Source organism: Canis aureus, chromosome 11, assembly GCF_053574225.1.
Source record: "Canis aureus isolate CA01 chromosome 11, VMU_Caureus_v.1.0, whole genome shotgun sequence".
Classification (NCBI taxonomy): domain Eukaryota; kingdom Metazoa; phylum Chordata; class Mammalia; order Carnivora; family Canidae; genus Canis; species Canis aureus.
This window is the reverse complement of record NC_135621.1, coordinates 49,561,748-49,586,826: the sequence shown is the minus strand read 5'-3', so window position 1 is coordinate 49,586,826 and position 25,079 is coordinate 49,561,748. Positions and strand designations below refer to the sequence as shown.

General features: G+C 37.0%; 2 protein-coding genes across 11 annotated transcripts in view; one reads left to right on the top strand and one right to left on the bottom strand.

The window, feature by feature from the left end:
- Nucleotides 1-25,079, top strand: part of PREPL (prolyl endopeptidase like) — a 70,215-nt gene that overhangs the window by 40,355 nt on the left and 4,781 nt on the right. For 5 of the 8 annotated variants that reach the window (XM_077915243.1, XM_077915242.1, XM_077915244.1 and 2 more), the window contains 7 exons: nucleotides 4,108-4,305; nucleotides 8,583-8,758; nucleotides 10,089-10,305; nucleotides 13,943-14,092; nucleotides 14,757-14,880; nucleotides 15,707-15,780; nucleotides 16,151-18,787. In XM_077915243.1, coding sequence (XP_077771369.1) covers nucleotides 4,108-4,305; nucleotides 8,583-8,758; nucleotides 10,089-10,305; nucleotides 13,943-14,092; nucleotides 14,757-14,880; nucleotides 15,707-15,780; nucleotides 16,151-16,240 — 1,029 coding nt within the window. In that variant the 3' untranslated portion in view covers nucleotides 16,241-18,787. Of the gene's footprint in view, nucleotides 1-4,107; nucleotides 4,306-8,582; nucleotides 8,759-10,088; nucleotides 10,306-13,942; nucleotides 14,093-14,756; nucleotides 14,881-15,706; nucleotides 15,781-16,150; nucleotides 18,788-20,378; nucleotides 20,717-25,079 lie in introns of those variants that run through there. The other 3 variants (XR_013389432.1, XR_013389430.1, XR_013389431.1) reach the window with 3 other exon arrangements.
- SLC3A1 (solute carrier family 3 member 1) overlaps nucleotides 12,571-25,079 on the bottom strand; it is a 48,083-nt gene continuing 35,574 nt past the window's right edge. The window contains exons 8-11 of one of the 3 annotated variants that reach the window (XM_077915248.1): nucleotides 22,809-22,976; nucleotides 21,839-21,955; nucleotides 15,391-15,615; nucleotides 12,571-13,533 (exon numbers count right to left, since the gene is read on the bottom strand). In XM_077915248.1, the coding sequence (XP_077771374.1) occupies nucleotides 15,394-15,615; nucleotides 21,839-21,955; nucleotides 22,809-22,976 (507 nt within the window). In that variant the 3' untranslated portion in view covers nucleotides 12,571-13,533; nucleotides 15,391-15,393. Of the gene's footprint in view, nucleotides 13,534-15,135; nucleotides 15,616-16,765; nucleotides 17,366-21,838; nucleotides 21,956-22,808; nucleotides 22,977-25,079 lie in introns of those variants that run through there. The other 2 variants (XM_077915247.1, XM_077915246.1) reach the window with 2 other exon arrangements.

Sequence of the window (25,079 nt, the reverse complement as noted above, 5' to 3'; positions counted from 1 at the left end):
TCTTTCTCTTTCTTACTGATATATTTGGATTTCTCTTTATTCCTTGCATATTTATAAGTGGTTTTTGATACGTTTTAATACAACACTCTTCTGCATATAGCAGAAGTTTATATTTAGTTGATAGTTGTTTAAGTTTCTTTACTCCTCCCCCAAGTTTTAGGTATATGGTGTCATATTTTACATCCTTTTGAGTTCCTTGACTGATTTTTTTACAGGAATATTCATTTTTACTGTTTTTGTGTTTCCTACTGTCATACTCTTTTTTGATCTTTCTTTTCCACTCAAAGACTCCTCCTCAAGATTTCTTGCAGAGCTGGTTTAGTGGTCATGAACTCCTTGTTTTGTTTTTTTTGTTTGTTTGCCTAGAAAACTCTTTCTCTCTCCTCCTATTCTAAATGGTAGCTTTGCTAGATAGAGTATTCTTGGCTGCAAGTTTTTCCCATTCAGCACTTTTTTTTTTAAGATGTTATTTATTTGAGAGCGACAGCACATGCATGTGTGCGCAGAGGGAGAGGGAGGAGCAGGCTCCCCATGGAGCAGGGTGCCGGATGCAGGACTCCATCCCAGGACCCTGATGCTTAACCTGAGCCACCCACACACACACACACACAGTTCACACTTTAAATACATCATGTCACTCCTTCCTGACTTGGAAAATTTCTTCTGAAAAACCCACAATAACCTTATGGGATTTCCTTTGTATGCAACTGTCTTCTTTTGTCTTGCTGTTTTTAATATTTTTTCCTTATCACTATATTTTGTCATTTTAATTACAGTATATCTTGGTGTAGATCTGCTTTTGTGGATTTTTTTTTTTTTTTTAGATTTTATTTATTTATTCATAGAGACAGAGAGGCAGAGACACAGGCAGAGGGAGAAGCAGCTCCATGCAGGGAGTCTGACGTGGGACTCGATCCGGAGTCTCCAGGACCATGCCCTGGACTGAAGGTGGCGCTAAACCACTGAGCCACCTGGGCTGCCCTTTTGTGGATTTCATTGGAGGGTTATCTATGCCTCCTGGATCTGGATATCGGTTTCCTTCCCCAGATTAGGGAAGTTTTCAGCTATTATTTCTTGAAATAAATTCTCTGCCCTTTTTTCTCTTTTTTTCTGGAACTCCTTTAATTTTTTTTGGAACTCCTATAATATTAATATTAATTCTGTTTTGATGGCATCACTAAGTTCCCTAAGTCTGTTCTTGTTTTGCATAATTCTTTTTTCTCTCTTTTGCTCATCTTGATTACAGTTACTCTGTATTCTAGGTCATTAATTCTTTCCTCTGCTTCTTTCAGCCTGCTGTTCATTCATTTCATCAGGTGTGTTTCTCATTTCGTTTATTGAGCCCTTTGTCTCTTCTATGTTATTCCTTATTTCTGTTAATGGTTTCACTTATGTCTTCCACTCTTTTCTCATGTCCAGTGAGTATCCTTATGATCATTGCTTTAAACTCCATCAGGCATGTTACTTATATCTGTTTTGTTTAAGATCTCTGGCTATGACCTTGTCTTTGTATTTGGGAAAAATTCCTGTCTTCTCATTTTGTCTTAAGTCTCTGCACCTTTTTCTGTGTGTTAGGAAAGTCACCTGTGTCTCTTGTTCTTGAGAGTGGTGACTTTATGAAGAAGAGGTCCTGTAGTGCCCTGCAATGTAATTTTCCGTGTTCACCAAAGCCTGGTGCTTCCAGGAGTGTCTCCAATGGAACATCATTGTGTCTTTAATTTATTCTGTATTTCCCAATATGTTAGGCCTTGTTATAATGTTATAATGTTCTGAGTTATCAACACATGGAATCAAGTACTACATTATATACTAGATTATACTTAAAGAAAATTTTATAGATCCGAGCCTTTCATGAACTGGGTAATACTGATTAATATGCATAGACAGTGTCAATCACAAAGAACAAAATCTTTAAGCCAAACTAAGAGTGGATTATAAAGTATTTCTGTATGTAACATCTCTGCCCAGTAGGCACTTGACTAAAAGGCTTTTTAAAACTCAATCTGAAAACAGAAATGTAAAAATCCTTAATATATTTGTCTCCTCTCCTTGGTCATCATATCATCAGTTTTTCCTGATTTTTTTTTTCACAAAAATAAGTTATGTTTTAATTGGTTATAATATTTAATTTAAGCAAATTGTGAAAAGTTTCTTGCTTTGTATTAATGTCAGTTTACAGGAGGTGTTTACATGCTTGGGCCAATTTTCTTTCAGCATGTATGTCTTAATCTTTCAGTGAAATAAATGATTTGCTGGTAGAATGCTAAAACTGAAACTGTTTCTGTCAAGTATCTAAGAAATATCTGCATATCAAAGCCAACCTAAAATTATTCTGGTGCTGTCCATTAATATACCCAGATGTTACTACAGGATTATCTCAGTAGGAAATGTGGCTTAAGGTGTCTTTGAGATGGTTAATGCTTATTTCCACATGAGCTAGATAAATTTTAAGAAGTCCATAGCCGGGATCCCTGGGTGGCGCAGCGGTGTGGTGCCTGCCTTTGGCCCGGGGCGCGATCCTGGAGACCCGGGATTGAGTCCCACATCAGGCTCCCGGTGCATGGAGCCTGCTTCTCCCTCTGTCTGTGTCTCTGCCTCTCTCTCTCTCTCTCTCTGTGACTATCATAAATAAATAAAAATTTAAAAAAAAAAAAAAAAGTCCATAGCCTTGGAACGGTTTTGTTATGGTAAAACTTTAACCTTGGTCCTACTACTTTAAAAAATAACACCCAAGAGAGTTTTTTATTTATTGAAACCACCTGGTCTGAAAGTATGACTGCTTACAGCATGGGGCACGTGGAACTTTTTTTTTATTATTAATTTCACCAAAGAACAAAAAAAAACAAACGTTTGCCTCTGTGGACTGAGGCACCATGTGCCCTCTTTCTGAAACCTGGTTACAAGGCCAGTAGCAGTGGTACTTTTTCCCGCTAAGGTCTCTGTTTACTCCATTTATGCTGCCAAACTTCGCAACTTTCACATGTCACACTCTTCTTTCCAGTTTTGTGGCTTTGCACTTAAGTAAACATTATCCTTGAACATAATCCTCAATCTGAGGACAGTCAATAAGGAAGTCTCTTTAAGAGACATTATGAATATACAACCTTATTGTGTTTTAGGAAGATAGATTCTTTGAATTAATAGCAAGACGTTTTCTGTGAACATAAGCTCTTTGGGTTTAGTTTCTACAGGTTAGATGGTGTACTCTTTATCCACATGGCCCCCCCCAACCCTTTCTGAATAGTGCCCACCAGTGACATTGCTGTGCCAAGACCTCTGATTTTCTAAGGAATTTGTTCTTTCTACAATTACTCAGGAAAAGAAAGGCAATTTTCTTTTAATGTTCTGACTCTTGGTACCATTTCTTATACTCTGTCATCTGCTTACCAGAGTTCTTTGAAAGGTGTAAGAGGGATGTTAGTGGCAGGCTTGAAACTGGACCCTGCTGCTCTGAGAGAATGAATTTTGATTCCTTTCCCTTTTTTTTCTTAAAGTTAAGAATCATAATCATAATAGCTGTGAGTCTCTCAGAGTGGAGATGCCAGGAAAGGTTTTGTTCTGCACAATGGTTAGCCTAGGAGCTAAAGTTAGAAACAAATTGTAAATGCTTTAGGGCTGCTGAGCCAGTTTGTAGCCCTGGAATAATAACTGTCATCCCTATGGCTGTCTAGGCAGCAGGGGAAGGGCTGATGGGTAAATTATTAAAAACACATGAGAGAGATTTCATGTTCTTTGAGAACAGAGACCTATAGATGTTGTTGGGTTCTGGAATTAGTACTTGATTTGCTCTTTTTCTTAACCATTTTACTATCCACTGCTCAAGTTTATACCCAAAATAAACAACTTTATTAATAGAGATTTCATGTAAATCCAGATTCATAATGAACCATTTTTCTATAATTTTTCCTTAGTTTATTAGTCTTTACGTAGAGTTGTTCATTTGTTACTCAAAATATATTTGTGCTGAAATAATACTTAAAGGAGGTATTATGTATAACAGATAAAAATTAACTTGATATCCTCATCGTATTGTTTGTAGCAGACTCAGAAATTTAATTAATGATACTTAGTCTAGATAAAGAGTAAAAATAACTTTTCTTTCTTTAGCTCCCTCCTTGGGCCTGTGGATTCATAATGGATACAAATTCAGACCCAAAGAACTGTCCCTTTCAGCTTTGCTCTCCAATACGTCCCCCAAAATATTACACATACAAGTTTGCAGAAGGCAAACTGTTTGAAGAAACTGGACATGAAGACCCAATCACAAAGACTAGTCGTGTTTTACGTCTAGAAGCCAAAAGCAAGGTAAGAAGGCTTTGTAATCTCACCTCTGAGCCCTCATCTATTACAGGCATGCTGTCAGGTGCTGTGCAGTTGTTGCTGGTACTGTAGTAGCATGGTTTTGTAAAGTAGATCTCACACACTCCAGCAAGGCCCAAATGATTTTTAGGGGATACATAGATTTTTTTTGTAACTTTAATATTCATATATTTATTTTAACATGGATTAGAAAATGTATAACCAGCACATCAAGCTCTTGAGTTCACGTGTTGTTTCTATTTGAATTTTTAAAGTTGACTTAAAGAAGTAGTCAAAGTCGGTTTGTAGTTATGGCAAAAATTGTGAAGGTGGTGAGCAGTTGACCTAGAGTGAGCTAGATTTATAAAAGTCCTGCCTTTAAAAAAAATAAAAAATAATAAAAGATAAAAAATAAATAAAAGTCCTGCTTTAATTAATTAATTAATTTTTTTTAAAAAAGTCCTGCCTTTGTGGAACTTAAATCTAGTGGGGAAGGTGACCAATGAAGGAGTAATTGGCTAATGTACTGATTGCTGCAAAGGAAACTACGCTGAGTACAATGGAAACAGGACACAAGGATCTTTCTCAGGCTGGAAAGATCAGTGAAGGCTTTTCTGAGGAAGTGAGGTCTCAAGTAGGATTAAGAATTAAGCTAGAACGGGGGCAGGAGGAATCCATTTTGTGTAAAGGCCCTGAATTGAGGGAGAAGTGGTATATTCAAGAAGTATAAAGGAGGGCAGCCTGGGTGGCTCAGCGGTTTAGCGCCCACCTTCAGCCCAAGGTGTGATCCTGGAGACTCGGGATCAAGTCCCTCGTCGGGCTCCCTGCATGGAGCCTGCTTCTCCCTCTGCCTATGTTTCTGCCTCTCTTTCTCTCTCTGTGTCTCTCATGAGTAAATAAATAAAATCTTTTTAAAAAAAAAAAAAGAAGAAGAAGTATAAAGGAGGGGGCACCTCTCTGGCTCAGTCAGAAGAGCATGCAATTTTCGATATTGGGGTCATGAGTTTGAGCCCCACATTGGGTGTAGAGCTTACTTAAATGTTGTAAAATGTTTTAAAAGGTATAAAAAAGGACAATACAGCCAAAGGTTAGAGTAAAAAGAGGCAAGACCGAGGGGGGGAGTGTAAAGTAGAAAAGAGGGGCGCCTAGGTGGCTCAGTGGGTTAAATGTCTGCCTTCAGCTCAGGTCATGATCCCAGGGTCACTGGATTAAGCCCCATGTTGGGCTCCCTGCTCAGTGGGGATCTGCTTCTCCCTCTCTGTCTGCCCTTGACTTATGCTTGCTCTCTCTCTCTCTCTCTCAAATAATGAATAAAATATTTTTTTAAAAAAAGAAAGTTTGTGCAAATGAGGAATAAATTAAAGAATTTTCAGACTTTAGCATATTAAAACATCAGATAATTGCACGTGCTGGCAGTGAATTATGATGACACAGCCTTTTGTCTTTGTGAATTTTTTCTTTAAACTATTAGTTTCTTTAAACTATTAGTTTTAGGGATCCCTGGGTGGCGCAGCGGTTTGGCGCCTGCCTTTGGCCCAGGGCGCGATCCTGGAGACCCGGGATCGAATCCCACGTCGGGCTCCCGGTGCATGGAGCCTGCTTCTCCCTCTGCCTGTGTCTCTGCCTCTCTCTCTCTCTCTGTGACTATCATAAATAAATAAAAATTAAAAAAATAAAAATAAATAAATAAATAAATAAATAAATAAACTATTAGTTTTATTTAAATATATATTTTTCAGTAATAGAAAAGCAATACACACTTTTTTTTTCTTTTATTAAATTCAATTGATTAACATATAATGTATTATTAGTTTCAGAGGTAGAGGTCCCTGATTCATCAGTCTTATATAACACCCAGTGCTCATTATATCACATGCCCTCCTAAATGCCCATCACCCAGTTACCCCACCCCCCACCCACCTTCCCTCCATTGACCCTCTGTTTGTTTCTCAGCATTAAGAATATCTCATAATTGGGACACCTGGGTGGCTCAGCGGTTGAGCGTCTGTCTGTGGCTCAGGGTGTGATCCTGCGGTCCCGGGATTGAGTCCCGTGTTGGGCTCCCTATATGGAGCCTGCTTCTCCCTCTGCCTCTCTCTGTCTCATGAATAAGTAAATAAAATCTTTAAAAAAAAAAAAAAAGTCTTTCATAATTTATATCCCTCTCTTATTTTATCTTGTTTTTTCTTCTTTTCCCCTATGGCAGTAGTACACTTAGAAGAAATGCAAAAATGCCAAGTATATAAAGTTTAGACGACTGCTTTTTGGTCCCATTTGCTGTACCTCTTAGATGTAATTACTGTTTACCATTTAGTGTGTCACCATAGATTTTTATGTTTTGTTTTTTGTCAATAGAATAGGCTTTGTTCTGCTTTAGAAATGTGGGATTATACCAGTCTATTAAAATGTTGTTGTAGTTATTATACCCCAAATGGAAAGAACAGTGAAGCTAAGTTCTTGGGGAGCCCAGGGATTCTTTATATGAATTAGAGAAGGGAGACAAGTGCTCAGTGGAATCTACTATAAATGCTTTCTTTCTTTCTTTCTTTCTTTCTTTCTTTCTTTCTTTCTTTCTTTCTTTCTTTCTTTCTTTCTTTCAAAGGTTTATTTATTAGCGCGCTAAATGTGCGTGGGTACAGGGGAAGGGCAGAGGGAGAGAGAATCTCAAGCATACTCCTGCTGAGCAGGGAGCCCACTTTGGGGCTCAATCTTAGGACCCTGAGGTTACGACCTGAGCCAAAATCAAGAGTCAGACACTTAACTGACTAAGCCACCAAGGTGCCCCACTGCTACAACTTTCCACATGCATTTTTGCACTGCTGATTAACTCAGATCCAGCTCATCACAAGACTTGCCACCAACCTCACCTCTTCCTTTTCATAAGTTTTCTTTTAAAGATTTTATTTATTCATGAGAGGCACAGAGAGAGAGAGGCAGAGACATAGGCAAAGGGAGAAGCAGCCTACCCACGGGAAGCCCGATGTGGGACTCAATCCCAAGACCCCGGGATCACACCCTGAGCCCAAGGTAAGGTAGACAGTCAACCGCTGAGCCACCCGGGCATCCCTTTTCTTAAGTTTTCAACCAACTAGTTTTTCTCTGATTGTTGGGGAGGAGGCAGGGAGATGAAAAGACAAAGATAATTGTAGAAATTAATCTACATCGTTTTGTAAGAATAAATCTGAGAAGTGAAACTCCAGTTACACTGTCGTAGCAAGTTGAGCATCATAAGGAAGGATGAAAGATTGCCTCCTTATCTGATAATTACTCTAGTGCCTCAAAGTTAAGTTTTCACAGTAAGCATAAAAATAGGGAGAGTGGCTTGGTTATTGTTTTCCTTTTATTATTTCCTCTTATTTTATGTAGACTAGCACTATTTCACTAGTTTCTGTAAGCAGGGTGAGAACCAATTTCTCTGCCCTTTTTCTACAAAGGGAATATCAGAAATACTTCAGATTATGTTAATTTTGTCCAGGGAATGCCTAGTTTCAATCGGTTTGCAATTAATGAACGTGAACTCAACTGGGGAATAGTTAACCTGTCCTAAAGTAATTAAGATTACTTACTTAAGCCACTTTTAAACATTTTAAAAAATAAAGGTAGACCTTTGAAGAGTATAAGGATGTATGTCAGTTGGGGTAAGAAATTCTGATGCTAATGGTTGAGGACTCTGCTTACAGAGGTCAGAAAACTTGGCTGTTAAAACTTCTTCAGTCAGCATGTTTATAAATACTCAAAGATGAGAAATGTCACTATCTGGCTCTAGGTATAGGAAAAATGCTGTGCTGGTATATCTAACCTTGATAGGTATATTTTGACTTTGACTTGACGGAAGAAAATTACAGTAATGGTAGTAGTGAAGAACCCCTTAAAATCACTTTACTGTCATGAAAAGCTACATTTAATAAACTCTTTTCAAGCCAGAGTCTTATTGTTCTTTTCTGAATAATATTATAGGTCAGTAGTACAGCTGAAAATGGGGATGAACCATGATGTATTTTTAAAGACCATAACTCTTGTCTTTATTATGGTTGTTTATTTTTATTTATTTTTGTTGTGGTTGTTATTTTTAAGTAATTTCTATACCCAAAGTCCTACACCCATAGGACTCAACTCACAACCCCGAGATGAGGAGTCACATGTTCCACCAACTGAGCCAACCAGGCACCCCTCTGTTACCTTAATTAAATGAAGTTTGTGCTCAACATCAATAAGGCATAAAGTTAGGGATAAACTGTTTTAAAAGACTCTTACTTACATGCATAGTAACTCTTAATTTTCAGGATGGAAAATCAGTGCCAATGACCATTTTCCACAAGACAGATTCTGAGGACTTGCAGAAGAAACCTCTCCTGGTACATGTGTATGGAGCTTATGGAATGGATTTAAAAATGAATTTCAGACCTGAAAGACGGGTATTGGTGGACGATGGGTGGATATTAGCATATTGCCATGTTCGGTGAGTCAGCAACATTTTACCTGGCGTATGAGTGCCAGAGCATTGTGACAGATGTCCAGCATAAAGTCTATCAGGGAGCAAAGTTTATTTTCTCATTTGTGTTATTAAATTTATGTATTCCTAAGCATGTGCTAGTGGAAGTGAATTTAACAGACTAGTTGATACCTAAAAAGCAAAAGGGTAGATTTTTAAGATCTTGTACCAGATTTGTAGAGTTGACATACCAGTCTGTGTATTATCTTAGTAATGTTATTATTTCCTTTTTTTTTTCTAGAGTTTAGTTTTTTCTAAAATAGTCTCTCAAACTAGATCCTTTTTTCCACTCTAACTTCATTTTATTTTCACTATTTTCAAGACACAAATACTATTTTATGTTTCTGCTTAAAATCCTTCTCTGCCTTTCCACCTTTGAAATAAAATCCAAACTCTTCAGTGTAGTATTTTAATATCCTTATAACCTGGTTAATCTCTGTAGTAATAGCTGTGAATACTGCCCAAATGCGTCCTGCACTGTAGCCTTATTACATCCTTTCACCTGATAAACTCTTTCCCTTTTGTGCCTTTGCACCTGCCATGTCTTGATGTTTCCCCCTTCTTTGCACTCTGGGAACTCATATTCTTCCTCTAAGACGTGGCTTACATTTCATCTCCTCCTCAAGCATTTGTTTTAGGAAGTATATACCTCTCACCTAACAGGTGGATGTTCTTCCTGCTGCTTCTTTGATAACTTTAAATACCCTGTGTAAAAGCAGCAACCACATTGCTTGGCAGCTCTTTTCTTTACCCCCAAACTTATAATCTTCAGGGCAGATTTTTGCTTTTGTATATTTATAAGGCCGGCATTTAGCACAATGCCTGGTATACAGTAGGAGGTACCCAAAACGTATTTGTTTAGGGGTGTGTGACTGTCTCAGTTGGAGCAGCATAAGTTCAAGCCCTACATTGTGCTTGAGGCCATAAATTCAAGCCCTACATTGCATGTAGAACCTACTTTAAATGAATGAATAAAAAAATGACAGTGACTTATTTTTAAGACATTTATGAAATCCATTTTTGACTGTCTATATCAGAGATTGGCAAACCTTTTCTCTAAAAAAACTGAATAGTAAATATTTCAGGCTTTATAGGCCACATATGGTCTCTATTGTATATTCTTGGTGGTGGTTGTTGTTTTCTCCCAACCTTTAAAGATCATTCTTAGCTCTAAGGCCATTTAAGGGGGGGGAAAACAGACCTCTGAGTAAATATTTGCCCACCAGCTACAGTTTGCTGACCCTGACTTATTAATATGTTTGCCCCACTAAAAAAATTTTTTGCCCTTTAATTTCAGAGGTGGTGGTGAGTTAGGCCTCCAGTGGCACGCTGATGGCCGTCTAACTAAAAAACTCAATGGCCTTGCTGACTTAGAGGCTTGCATTAAGACGCTTCATGGCCAAGGCTTTTCTCAGCCAAGTCTAACAACCCTGACTGCTTTCAGTGCTGGAGGGGTGCTTGTGGGAGCATTGTGTAATTCTAATCCAGAGCTGCTGAGAGCTGTGACTTTGGAGGTGAGTATACTCTGTTCTCTACTATGTACAGAGTGGGAAGGCATGAAGCCATAAGCTACTCTGAAAAATATTTCTGTTCCAGTTTTACCATAACACAGGAGTGTAGCAAAGCCTTTAAATTTTAAACACAGAATTGGAGCTCTATTCTAAACTTCTTTTACTCTAATTACTTCTCCTTTATTTATCCTTTCTTCCATTGAAAGATATTAATGGCTGTTCTCATTAGTTATTTCTTATTTCTAAAAACATTTAGAATTGCTAGAAAAGAGAGCATATGTGATTCACTAGTTCCAGGGAATCAGGCAGAGGACACTGCAACTCTGAAGTCCACGAAATCCTTTGACTATATTATATTGCCCATGAGCATTTCAGTACTAGATGTAGAGGCTCTCTATTTTTAGATACTCCATTCATAAAGGTCTTTAAGTGGGTGGTTTTTCTATATTGTAATTTAAATATTTTGTTTTGACCTTAAAAGTCTCCACGGTTGACCCTTGAACAACATGGGGGTTAGAGACACCAACCACCTCCCCTGCCGCCCCCAGTCCAAAATCCATGTATAACTTTGGACTCTGCAAAAACTTAACAGCCTGCCATTGACCAGAAACCTTACCAATAATATAAACAGTTGATTAACACATATTTTATATGGTCTATAAATTATATACTGTGTTCTTAAAATAAGCTAGAGAAAAGATGTTAAGATGATCATAAGAAAAATACATTTGGGGCAGCCTTGTTGGCGCAGTGGTTTAGCGCCACCTGCAGCCCAGGGTGTGATCCTGGAGACCCGGGATCAAGTCCCATGTCGGGCTCCCTGCATAGAGCCTGCATCTCCCTTTGCCTGTGTCTCTGCCTCTCTCTCTCTGTGTGTCTCTCATGAATAAATAAATAAAATCTTAAAAAAGAAAAATACATTTGTTTATATAGTACCATATGTATACCTACTTAAAAAAAAAATCCAGGTGTGGGACGCCTGGTTGGCCTGTGGTTGAGCATCTGCTTTTGGCTCAGGTCCTGATTCTGGGATCCTGGGATCACATCCCACATCAGGCTCCCTGCAGGGAGCCTGCTTCTCCCTCTGTCTGTGTCTCTGCCTGTCTCTCTGTGTCTTTCATGAATAAATAAAATAAAATCTTTAAAAAAAAAAAAAGTGTAAGGGGTCTTCCATAGTTTAAACCTGTGTCTTTCAAGGGTCAACTGTATAATCTTTTCCTGGTGTCCGAAATTTAGAAGTATTATAGCCACTTGTTTCACTTTCATCATTTTGCTCCTGGTCAGACTCTAGAAAAGAAGAGCTGGGATGGAGAGAGTAAATTATTTTAGGTTTCTTTTATGGGGTATACACTCTAGGCTTCTCTTAATAAGTGTTAAATAATCCTGATCTACAAATCTACTTTTTTAGGTAGAAATAAATGCTAAGTACAGAGGGAAGAAAACCTATATACAAAGATAGTAAGTTTCTTACAATATAAAAAAAAAAAAATACAGCTGATCTTTGATTTTAGAAATTAGAAAGGAAATCATCAGAAATGTGTGTATAAGAGTATTTACCCCATGTTGCTTGTAATAGTGAAGTAGAATCAACCTAAATATCCAACAATAGAGGATCCATAGTTTTAATTAGAAGCACCGAATACTAGCTCTGATTAATTTAAGCAGAAAAAAGATTTATTAAAAGGTATTGGGAAAGGGCAGGCATAGAACTAATCTTATAGAGGCTACACGGCCAGAAACATATCCATATATACCATAAAACTGGCCCAGTGAAGCTATCACTGCTGCTATTGCTGGGCACAAGTCACCGTATACTCCCAGTGCTGCATCTGAAAACTCAACATAAATGTGTCGCTTTTGCCAGAAGAAATTCTCGTGGTCCCTACTTTAAGCCACAAACTTCCCATTCAAAGTCTGGAGCACATTATTATGTCTGATTTGGTAAACCCAAGTCATGTAGCTACTCCATGCTGTGGGGAAAACGGAGAAGGGAACTACCTGGCATTTAACAGCTCCATACTGAGAGGCAGGCTCTGCCTCATAAGGTTAGGAATAGTTTAAATGCAAAAAAGTGGAGTCCAGATGCTAAGCAGCCAGAAGGAATTACTTTTGCCCACTAGGTTAATGTTAATACAAGAGAAAGCTGAAAAGCATGTTAACAGAAGACTACAAGTGAAAAAAAAGCAGCTGCCATTTTATTAAATGTTTTAACACTGGTTATAAGCCAGTGAATGTTTTTTCCTCCTTTGAGGTTGTATATTTTCTAGATTTTCTTCAATTAACATTTATTGCCTTTTTTTTTTTTTTTTATGTAAAATGTCCCAACTGGTAAGGAATTATTCATGTTGGGTTTTTTAAATTTTTGTGAGAAAATAAATTTAACATCTTAACCATTTTCAAGTATACAGTTCATGTGTGTTAAGTATGTTCACATTGTTGTGCAACCAATCTCCAGAACTCTTCATCTTGCAAAATCAAAACTCTGCACTTATTAAATAGCAACTCCCCAATTCTCCCTTCCCCTTAGAACCACCACTCTGCTCTGTCTCTATAAATTAGAGTCTACCTCCTACAAATGTAATCATACATATTTATCTTTTTGTAACTGGTTTATTTCACTTAGATAAGGTTCAGGGTCTATCTATTATCATAGTATATGTCAGAATTTCCTTCCTTTTTAAGGCTGAATAGTATTTGTGTCATTGTGTATATTTTGCTTATCCATTCATCCATCAGTGGACAGACACTTGAGTTGCTAACATCTTTTGGCTGTTGTTTATAATGCTGCTACAAATATGGTTATATTCTGCAAGAACCTGCTTTTAATTCTTTGGGATATATACCTAGAAATAGAATTGCTGGATTATATGGTAATTCTGAGTTTAGTTTTTTGAGAAACTAGCATACCATCTGCACCATTTTACATTCCTACCAACAGTGCATAAGGGTTCCAATTTCTCCACATCCTTGTTAACACTGTTATTTGTTTGTTTGTTTTTTAAGTTTTTTAATAGTACCCATTCTAATGAATGTAAAGTAGTAGCATTTCTTACTTTTATATAAAATATGTGTGGGGGATCCCTGGGTTGCGCAGCGGTTTGGCACCTGCCTTTGGCTCAGGGCGCGATCCTGGAGACCCGGGATTGAATCCCACGTCGGGCTCCCGGTGCATGGAGCCTGCTTCTCCCTCTGCCTGTGTCTCTGCCTCTCTCTCTGTCTCTCTCTGTGTGACTGTCATAAATAAATAAAAATTAAAAAAAAAAACTTCAGTGTAAATGCCCCCTTTAAAAAAAAAATATGTGTATAAATAAAGGCATCAAACTAAAAAATTGTGAAATTAGAAAACATTTTTTGTTTTGTTATACATATGTGTGTGTGTGTATACACATATATAAACATGATGTATAACATCATCATTTTCAGAGTCTGAAAACCATAAAGGCCAGTTATAAAATTACAGGACCTAGTTAAGGACTGAGTAGTTAGTCCACCTCCTGGGAATCCACATGGCTTCTTGACTTTTGTTCTCTCATGTCCATATGTATATTCATAAAATAAAATGTCTTTCTGAAACTCATTTTGACAACTTATTAGTCAAAATTTAAATTTCTTTGGCTTTTTTTTTTTTTTTTTTTTTAAGGCACCTTTCCTGGATGTTCTCAACACCATGATGGACACTACACTTCCTCTGACATTAGAAGAATTAGAAGAATGGGGAAATCCTTCATCTGATGAAAAACACAAGAACTACATAAAACGTTACTGTCCCTATCAAAATATCAAGCCACAGGTAGTGCAAGTTGTGATACACTATCCTAAAGTGATAGAAAAGATCATCAAAGGGATACTTACCATGCTGAGGCAGGAATTTTTACTGGGGTTTTAAGTTATTTCTGCTCAAAATACCCAAACACCTCTCAGCAACATCTCTGTTAATACTCAATTTAATAGTTCAATAGAATAGATATGATCATGGTCTTGCTAGCCAAGGAAAGGCTATTCCAGGTAGCAAGTGGTCTAGTACTATAATGCTGTATATCTCTCAAAAGCAAATGAAAGGGATGCCTGGGTGGCTCAGAGGTTGAGTGTCTGCCTTCGGCTTAGGGCATGATCCTGGAGTCCCGGGATCAAGCCCCACATCAGGCTCCCTATGGGGAGCCTGCTTCTCCCTCTGCCTGTGTCTCTGCCTCTCTCTCTCTCTCTCTCTCATGAATAAATAAAATCTTTAAAAAATATAGATAGATAGATAGATAGATAGATAGATAGATAGATAGATGTATGTATGTATGTATGTATATAAAATCCAATACATAAATAACTCTTCAAAAAAACAAATGAGAAGAAAATATATCTGGCACCTAGATAAAAAAATTGGAGGTAGTTCTTTTTCATAATCTATAGGGTAGAAAAGGACCATAAGGAATAATGTAAACTTTGCATCTATTTTCTTTCAGCATTATCCTTCTATTCATATCACGGCTTATGAAAACGATGAGCGTGTACCTCTGAAAGGAATTGTAAACTATACTGAGAAACTCAAGGAAGCCATTACAGAGCATGCTAAGGACACTGGTGAAGGTAGGAGACTACCTGTATGCAGGGAATGTAGCTAAATGGACTATTCCCTTCCACATACTGCTCGGTAATACACTTTACACTGTAGACTAAGTCATCTGCCTGTGATTTTGGACAAAAATTGGTTTTCCTATGTTGACTACTCAGTTGAGTCATATTAAATGACTATACTTGTCTCTTTTTGAAAGGAAATATTAAAATAAGGTAGGCAAGGCACAAAGAAAAATAAGTTTAAACATCAAATACAACTTAGAGATGTACTGTCATAAAACATTCATTTAATAATATTAATTGAGCCATTATTCTTGGAAACCTCTAAAAAAGAGATTCTGAAGCTTTTGCTCTGGAGCTTCAGTGCCCAAGCTAGCTGCTGTAATTTTCTCTAGATCTTTCCATTTCACTGGACAAGAACTATTACCTTTCTTCCTTAACAAGACCTTCTGGGCTTAGGGTGGGAGGGACCCATATACAAGTTTTCAGTCACCTTGTTTTCACTCCATGCTTCACACTCACCTACTACAATAGAAGCTGTTTCCAGGTCGCAAAGACTCTGATTCCATAGGGCCAGTTGGCTTCCTCTTGTGACACAACCTTCTCCATGTGGCTCTCCAAATGTCTTCCATCTAGTGTCTTCAGCCACTGGTTCTCCTCCTCCTGCTTTCTCTGTTTCAGAAGTCTGCCTTCTACTGCTTGCCCCCTCCCATCTCTTTCTTGGTGGTGATAGTTTATGCCTTTTTCCTTCATTTATTATTTTAATAGCACATGTGGGAGGAAAGAGGGTGAAAAATGAGTCTCAAAAAACCTAATTGTTTCATGTTAATTCTTTCAGGTTATCAGGCCCCCAATGTTGTTTTAGATATTCAGCCTGGAGGCAATCATGTAATTGAGGATTCCCACAAAAAGGTATGTTATCAAGCCTCTCTCAGTTTCCAGATGCACAAGTAGAAATGTGTTGCAGTTAACATTTCAGTGATTGCATCAGGGTTTATGATAGCTGCTTCATTAACTGTGGGGGGGGGGGGAGGGCGGAGAGGAAGAACAGTGAAGTCAGTCGAGAAAAAGGGTTCCCTCTTAACACTTGTAAATGAGATCTATTAAAGAAAGTAATGGAATCTTAATTTTTGGGAGCACCTTCTGCCTCTGTCCCAAATAATAAAAGTACCTTTGCCATAAGTTGCTGACTTAAGGCTTAGGTGAAGATGGATAGATCAAGAGCTTTAGCACTGGAGTTTTACAACAGAGGCCTTCTAATTTTTTAATGTGTTTCTTTTAGATTACAGCCCAAATTAAATTCTTGTACGAGGAACTTGGACTTGACAGCACCAGTATATTCGAGAATCTTAAGAAATACCTAAAATTCTGAAATGCTGCATTCCATGAGAATTGGAAACACTGAAATATTTCATAGTCTTATTTCCAATTGGGTAAGCAAAAGTGAGATTTTTTTTTTAAGTTAGTAATTTTCTAAAATTTGCTTCTCCATCCAAACTTTGTCTAATGTACATCTCACTTGCTTATGTCATTCTCTTCACTGGTGCATATGCCCCTCAGCCTGGGAAAGTAGTTTTCAAACCATGCTCCTCAGAAGGACATGGAGTTGGGGGTGAAGGAAGGATTGGTGACAGCACAACTCTCCCCACACCCCCATCAGAACAGCTTTGTTTTTTGTCTGTTCTAACATTTTCTTTGAAAAGTTTACAAATCAAGGTCCTGCCTCTTTGCTAGTGAATGTTTTTAAGACACTTCAGCAGTAAGTCATCCTCCAATTTTCTATGCCTGTATTTTACGAAAAAGATAACATTCTTCACATTAGAATTCAGCAGATCTTTCTAATATCTGGAGTCCTGAGGTTCCGATCATCTCTTGTATTAATACTATCTCAACAAAGTTACAAGTTCTGCAAGTGATAATTTTATTATTTTTAAAAAACATTTGGGAACCTTTGCATTCAAGCTGTTTTTACCCAGCAGCATGCTATACATGAAGTTACTGCAAATGCTTGTAATAAAACAGAATGCCAGTGTCTTCATCTCTTTCATAGAGGTGCCTAACACAAGCTGTGCAGTATGTTTAATACACTGGAATAGCATGCCCGATTGGAAACAAAACATCTGTCTTTGAAAGCTGTTTGGTGATGAAGGAGATTGTTCGTGTTGTATTCAAGGATGAGGCCTTCTCCTTTATCCAGTAAAATGGCATTCGTATCAACTGTATTGCGATCGTCAGCAGAATTAGTACTTAACCTTATTCTCATTCTTGCGGGAATGTTGGAAATCATTTCCTGGAGATTTACTAGTGATAATTCTCCAAAATTCAGAACCACAAGAAAGACTCTATCGATGCCATCCAGCTCTCTTGCGTATACAACAGAGTGGCTGTCATTCCTCAAATAGCAAAACCAGCCCCTGCTGAGGAGCAGGTCATTGGCATGAAGCAAACTTAATTCTTGATATAACTTCAATGCTGATCTGGACTGAGTCTTTTGGACCTATTTAAAAAAAAGAAAAATCAACATAAAGGTTTGATTCTAAGAGTTGTTTGGGGTTTTTTTAATATATTTTTAGTATCAAATAGAAACTTCCTTCCCCAAAAAATTTGCCTCAGTTTGTGCTTCTTAAAATGACTACCAAGTTATATGTATTGATAGGTAGATAAGAATAGTTTAACTATTGAGAGGTATTGCAAATTCAGGGAGTCATCATATGCACAGTGCTCTGCTACATCTTGGCCAGAGATGATGAGGGACCAAATTTGACTCCACTTAGGAATCCCTAACCAAATGTCCATGTCTAAGTTATCTGGTGTTTAACTTGCCTAAATACAGTCCCTTTATGCTACATTGTAACTGATAGAAAAGCAGCCACTGTGGCTGTGGACTCTGAGGGCCTCTCTGTTCTGTTTTGTAGAATAATATGTGGGTTGTTTTAACTTCAGCAGATATGTATTCTTACAGTAGCTAATGGTGAACAGGAGGTTGCAAAAAGGGATAAAAAGCAAAATGCTTTCCCTAAAGGGAAAGTTAAAAATTGTACTACTTTAATGTGTGTCCATTAAGGAAGATCAGGCTTTATTTCACAGCTATATAAAAAATATACAATTTAATGTTGTGTTTTCCTTTAACATTTCAGGCATCTTCTCCTGTTATTATGTTAAAATGTCATTTTAATAATGACAAGATAATATTCTATTGGATGGATATACCATACTTAATCATCTCTCTCATTTCAACATTCAACTTTCTAATATTTTCTGTGCATCCCTCATATTTGAGTTATTTAGTACAGAAAGACAATTGCTATGTCAAAGAGTATGGACACTTGATTCATAATGCCAAATTAGTCTTCATCAGAGCTATTGCCAAATCAGTGGTAATGTTCATTTCCTTGGACTCTTGCCAGCCATGTTGACTGCAGTGGTGGTGTTGGCTGTTGTTGCTGTTACTGTTATTTGGGGGCAAGTGCCTAATGTGTGGTCTTCAGTGAACATCTACTGAATGTCTGAAAAAATGTTTATTCTCTATTAACAGGTACAAAGGTATTTATGGTATATGTATATGGTGTATGTATATGACTTGTCAAATTACTATTAACATTTCCTATAGCCTTAGATAATGCATGGAAAAGTATAGTTCAGTGCCACTCACAAAGAAGTGCCCAGTAAGTGTTAACTATTATTTGTGTCTCCTTCCTTAAAAGTATGTTGACATGTCTCTCTGTAATTGTGGATTTGTCACTTTCTCTTGACATTTCTCATAGTACTTGTTTTATAAATTTTGGAGCTATTGTTAGATGCATAGATTCATGACTTGTAGTGGAATGTTCTTTTATCAATTTTTGAGAATTGCATTTGTCTCATAACGCTTTTCATATTGAATTCTATTTTGTCTGCTATTAAATATTTCCACACCTGCTTTTTGTAACTTTATTCTTCTAGTAGGAAATGCATGCACACAGTATAAAATTTATGAGAACAATATATAAAATAAGGTTTTTCCTAATACCACCCCTAGCTTTTCACTTCCTCTCTCAGAAATAGACACTATTATGATTATGTGTGATACATGTTGTGCCTGTGCAAACATGTACGTCTACTTTTTCACTATGGCATGATACCATTATAGATGCTATTTCTTATTTAGTACATGTTAGAGATAGTTTCATAATATCAGTGCATTCTTTTTTAAAGCTGCATACTAGTCCATTTTATAAATTAACCATAACCAAGTCAACTTTCTATTGATAAAATGTTTAAATCATTTTCAAGTCATCTTCTTTTTTAAAAAATGATGTGATAGAGATCCTTGAATATTTATCATTTTCCACATAAGCAGGTATTCACAGAATGAAGTTACTGTGTTCAAAAGGTTAGATGCATTTTTGGTTTGATAGCTATAGCCAGGAGGCAAGCTTTATTTTTAAATTTTTATTTTAGCAGGTCTTATGTCAGATTTTGTCTTGGTATCTTAATCTGAGAGTTTTTATCTTCTAGTAGGTGAATTTCACCATTTATATTTGTGATTATCATATGTTCAGATATAATCCTACAGCCCTTTATTTATAATTGTGCTATTTTCATCCTTTTTAACATCGAATTGATTTGATGTAATAATTTTCCTTCTAATGTTATTTGAAAATTATACACTTAAAATTGCAGTGCCCATTTAAAAATATTTTTTTCTTGACATTTGGAGCAATGCTGTCTAAATGTACTACCTGCGGTGCTGGAAGTGTTCTGTATCTGTGCTGTCCAATGTGGTAGCCACTAGCTACAGTACACTTGAAATGGTGCCAGTGTGTCACAGAAAGTGAATTTTTCAGTCCATTTAATGGCCACTAGGCAGCTCAAATCCAGAGTGAGTTACTCTGTTTCCATGCCCTGAAAAGACCATGCTGCCTGCTCTCCTGCCACTTTCCATATTTAGAAGTCAATCACTAAGATTTTTGTTTCAGAATATCTTCTTTACCGTTTTTTTACATTGTATATCAAAAAATATCCTTAAGTTCTGTTGATCCTTTCCTGACAGTGTTTTATATATCATGTCTTTTTTTTTTTTAAAGCCATCTCTACACACAATTTGGGACTCAAAACCCTGAAATTGAGAGTCACATGCTCTAAGCCAGCCAGCACCCTACATCATTGTCTTTTTAGATCCATTTTCTGAGTTCCTGATTATTCCTTCAGAAACTATATATGCAAAAATTGGGGTCCTTTTCCAGATATTCTTGAATACTAATTTGAATGGATACAGGATTATAGGTATAGAATCAGATTTCCATCACACTTCTATTAAAGATTAAAGTTCTAACGTGTTCTAGGATCCTCTTGAGAAGCCAATCCAACTCTCAGTCCTTTCCTCGGGCAAGTTTGGTTTTGGTTTCTACATATTTTTAGGGTATTTTCTTTATTCTTGCCATTCTAGAAAAGAAAATTTCTCTGAGTTTAGTTTCTCTTCTCTTCTAGAAACACCAAAATTTTTCTTGTTTTATTTTGCTTTTTTACAGTGCATTCTGGGAGGAGCCTCTGGATCAGTTTTCCAACACCCTAATTAGAATTTCTATTTCAGTGTTTCACAATGTTCTACATTTCTAAGATATCTAATGTTTGCTATATCCCCTCTACTTTCTACTGTTCTGGTAAGAGTGGAGTGTCTCATCTTAAGTTTTCTCAAATATGGTGTGATTCTTGGTGATCCATTTACTTTTGCATTTTGATACCCCTTGTCTTTAGTTACCTACCTCTAATAATTATGGGAAGCTTAATTTTACTTTCCTTTAGAAGTTACTTAAATTTTTACCTATCTCTAGGGCTTTTGTAGATTTTATTAAATAGCATTGCTTGAGACATTTTGTTACTCATGATCATTTGAAAGGCTTGACTAGTGTTATAGAAAAAATTTTAATTTGCACTTGCACTTTTTCATCTTTCTGATATACATTTTTATGTAGGATTTCTTTTTTTCTTTTCCTTATTCATGAAAGACAGAGAGAGAGGCAGGGGGAGAAGCAGGCTCCCTTCTGTGAGCCTGATGCAGGACTTGATCCCGGGATCACAACCTGAGCCAAAGGTAGATGCTCAACCATTAAACCACCTAGGAGTCCCTATTGGATTTCTTATGTATAGGACATAACAAAAATCAAGAGATTTAATCCAAAACACAAATGTTAAAATACATATTTTTGTTTTCAAAGACCTATGAATATATAAAACAAAACTAATACTATATCCCTGAAGCCTCTGGAGTTTGGATCAGGGAGCTGTAGGAACAGGACGGTTTGCATAAAGCCCAAAACAATAACATGGGAAGATTGCACTTACTGTGGTGTGAGCATTGTCAAATCACTACATGTACACCTGAAACTAATATAACATTGTATGTCATCTATATTTTGGGGTAAGGGGAAATTTTTTAAGTCTCGTGGAATGCTAGTAATTTCTCTGGCACATGATTCCACTTGGAGCCATTTCATACTGCTCTGGTCTAAGGAAATATACTTAGCACTTTGCCAAATTGAGCAAACCAGTTTTCTAAACAGGAATGCACAGATTCCAGCAAATCCAGCTGGATTTGGCAAACTTGATCACCCAAGAACAATAAATAGTATGGGCAAAAGCCAAAGGATGTACTTTTCCAGAACAGCTACTTTTATGAATTCACTGACTTTTATGAATGTCTTGGTTTCTCCAGGTAAATAGCCTTGATGGGTCTCCTTTCCTTCCTTTTGTGGGCAGGAAAGGAAAACAAATAGCTAGTCTTGCCAGTGAATAATATATTCTATACTATATTTCACATGGTGTACTTATGTACCAGTTTGTAATGATTTAAAAACTGTAAGAGAAGTCTATGTGATTGATTTAGGGAGAGCATCAGTTAAAATTTTAGTTACCCTCAGGGTGACTGTATAGTATCAGCAGAGAAACTCATTTCCTGTTTCTGGAATCAGATTAACATTTTGATACTTACATCAACATTCACAGTATGGTAATCTGAACTGGTGGGTAACCAGGTGTGATTGGCTTCAGAAAAACCAGCATTTGAGCTATTGTCCCACTGCATTGGTGACTTTGAGAGAAGAGTATTCTGTGTCAAAAGACCATAAAGAGAAAACATTGGTCTAGTTAGTAAAAGAAAAATCATTTGTCCATAATTTACTTCATAATTAATTCCTTAACTTAAGCCAGCTTCACACTTTTTTTGGAAAATAGTGACATCTTGAGTTTCAATAAACTATAGTAACTAGACTTTGATACATGCTTGGAGTCTTTGCTTTTTTTTCCCTAAAAATGAGTAATGTATGATTTCAAAATGTACTGTTACCAATTCATTCTGTGGTACAGTGATGCAGCCATGTATAAGTAAGAGGACAATTCTGTCCTCTTTTATCCAGCCTAGTTATTGCTCATGAGTGCTGCACATACACAAATTTAGGAAATGCACACCAAATAAATATTAGGGAAATTGGATCTCCTAACATTGAAAACTAACCATACAAATTATTTCAGGTTCACCCAACAACACAATTTTGAGATTCATAAAACAAAAACAAAATAAAAACCACTGAAGTCTGAGGCTGTGCATTTACAATTTGTTAACGTGAAAGGACGAATTTTTTTTTAAAGGATGAATATTCTGTGTTCAAAGAAATCTAGCAGTACAGACAAGCAGTATAATTAATGATCCTAACTCCATATTTCAGGTGGAGGGCAATAAGTAATATTCCAAACTCAAAACATGGGATCTCAAAGTCTAATGTGCCTACGAATCAGATGGAAAACAACATAGATTCCTGGGCTCTAACAATTCAGTTGTAGGTCTTAGGAAACAGCATTTTTAAGCCCCCAACCAAGACAGTTGACTAATAATAAGAAAGGAAAGCAGAGAGTAATCATTTTCAGCCATAGAATAGGAATAGTAAATTCTTATGTTAACTTACAACATCATAGCTTTCATTAAAATTTGTGACTAAAATATTTCTCATTCCTATTTCTTCCCCATAGTAAGTTATGGGAGTTCCAGGGAGTGTGAAAACAAGCATGTTCATGATGTTGACATATTCTTCCCCAAAACGAGAAGTTAGCCGGGCATTGTCTGGTCCACCGATCTGAAAGGCAGATATTTTAAGAACACAGCTCAATATACAGTTTTCTGGAAGATTTACCCTATTCCACAAAAAGTTCATCTGTGGGTACCTTGGTATCAGCAAGCCTGGATTTGAGTCCCAACCCTGCTACTTACTGTGTAATTGATCAATTTACTGTCTTGGCATTAGGATTAACAAAATGGTGGTAACAAGTTTCTTCATTGAGATTGCAAATACAAAATGTATGATGGTGTATATTAATATTTTCTCACATTTGGATAAAAGAATATGGACAAGAAAGAAAACAAAAATGTTTCTCCTGTAGCACAACAAGTAGGGAACAGGTGGAAGGAACAGAGGCAGCAGAGATTTCTAAGTGGGGGGGGGGGGGTGACTTCTGAACTACTTAAAAATTTACACCAAATTTTATAGGGAAATGTACATAGCCCAAGAGTAAATTTTCTAAAGTGTTTTCTATTTTTAAATTTGGCTATTTCTAGTTAAATGCTCTAATTACATAATATTACATGTTATCTAGTCCTTACAACATCATAGCTTTTGTTAAACTATACCATATATACCACAACTCAATTTCATATGCATATGTTGAGCATGGCATTTTACTATTTATAAAGTACTTATAGGGCACCTGGCCGGCTCGTCAGAAGAGCTTGCAACTCTTAGTCTTGGTGTCATGAGTTTGAGCTGCACATGGATGTAGAGATTACTTAAATAAACTTTATAAAAAAAAAAAAAGTAATTTCACACCTACATTACATCTTATTGTACTGCTCCATTGTCAGGTATTGTCTCCATTTTACTAAAGATGAAACAAGCTCTCTGAGAAACCACATCACTTATTCAAGGCAGGGTATGGTGTAAAACCAGCCTTTGAGAATAAGAACTTAGTTGGATCATTATTCTATTTTTATGGCCAGAAAAGTCAAATTTTGCCTCTGTTTATTTTCATTATCTTGAGAGCCTTTGATAAGAAACTATGGCTTCTCAAGCTTTGTGGACTTAGAGCACTTTCTTTCTCAGAACTGAAATTAATATTTCCACAGATAGTTCACAGCAATGGACAGAAATCCCAGTCACCTATGATATTGGAGACTCAATATATGAAAAAACAAGTGCTAAAACTCCATTATTAAATTTTGTAATATAGGGGGCACTTGTGGAATGGTAGGGGAAGGACCTCTAAAATCTCTACCATAAAAGCAAGGAGAATGCTGGCAAAAACTAAAAATCCACTGTTTCAGAACTCTGGAAACTAGCTAAAGGCTTTCAACCATCCAAGAAGCATTTACTCAAGAAAAATGACAGGCTTTATGTCCTTTTAACTGGCCTTGAACTCCTGCCCCTGAGACCCATGATAGCCTTCCAAACAATCTTGGAACTACCATAGCTGGAGGGGCAGAATAAGTTTAGAGTTCACCAAAACTCAATTTAGAGAACTGTCACTATTTGGCCTAAGCATTCACTTTTAGTTGGCTTTTTTTTTTTTTTTTTAATCTGAGAAATGCCCTGTCCCCAAAGGTATTTGCTAGAAACAATCAACAATTGTTTAACATCCCACCTGCCTGCCGTGGTGTTACCCGTTGGAGGTTCTATGGAGACTGACCAGACTTTAAAAGCTGGCGGAAGAGGTAACCATACTGGCTTTTGAAAGTCTAACAGATTCTTGGAATCCAGAACACATGCAGATGCCTTGAGAAGGCTCTCATCTCTCACTTCTGGCTAACCTTGAAACTCCGTGCAAGCAGAAAGTGAAGACTAAAATCTACAAACTGTCTTCCAGAGTGGTGAAAGCATGCCCCAACACACACACACACACACACACACACACACACACAGCCCCTTCAGCAAAGGCTGGGAGACTGACTGGTTCAAGGCAGTTCAGGAAGCTCTTCCAATTGTTAGCTGGCAATGATCTCCCCGAGCAGCCACACCCAACAGAACACATTTTACAAAATTAATTCAAGAACATCACTGAAGAAACAGCAACAATAAACACTGAGGAGGAAGAGAGAAGGGGATTTCCTACATTAATACATTAATTTTGGGTTTTGTGGCTGCAGCATAATATTGATGGCTATTATTAACTGTAGGTCTAGTAAGCTT